Source organism: Buceros rhinoceros, unplaced genomic scaffold (genome assembly GCF_000710305.1).
Source record: "Buceros rhinoceros silvestris isolate BGI_N320 unplaced genomic scaffold, ASM71030v1 scaffold27588, whole genome shotgun sequence".
NCBI classification, from domain to species: domain Eukaryota; kingdom Metazoa; phylum Chordata; class Aves; order Bucerotiformes; family Bucerotidae; genus Buceros; species Buceros rhinoceros.
Window position 1 is genome coordinate 1,852 of NW_010426696.1, and position 322 is coordinate 2,173.

Here is a 322-nt window from a genome sequence, read left to right on the forward strand (position 1 = left end):
TGCCCCCCGCCTGGCCTTGTGGCCCCCAGCTTGGCCACACGCCGCTGCCCCACCTGGGACTTCTCCACGGAGGCGGTGAGCTTGTCACACATGGGGCTGATCTCCATCCCCTTCTCCCGCTCGCGGTCGCCTTGGTGGAAGAACTCCACCATGATGCGGTCGGTCCACTGCCGGTAGAGCTCCAGCGGCTTCGTGGGGTTGCTGAGGTCGGCACAGTGCACCATGTTCTGCAGGACCTGTGGACGTGGACACGGTGTCCCTCACCCCCTGTTCCCCAGGGCCACCATCTCTGCGCCTGGTACTCCCTTGGCCGTGGCCAGAC

At 66.5% G+C, this 322-nt stretch overlaps 1 protein-coding gene across 1 annotated transcript in view; it reads right to left on the reverse strand.

Annotated features, from left to right (window-relative positions):
* Positions 1 to 322, reverse strand: part of LOC104498264 (cAMP-specific 3',5'-cyclic phosphodiesterase 4D-like) — a gene marked incomplete at both ends in the record, with an annotated part of 2,193 nt that overhangs the window by 580 nt on the left and 1,291 nt on the right. Inside the window, one exon of the mRNA XM_010141620.1 lies at positions 54 to 236. Coding sequence (XP_010139922.1) covers positions 54 to 236 — 183 coding nt within the window. The remainder of the gene's footprint in view (positions 1 to 53; positions 237 to 322) is intronic.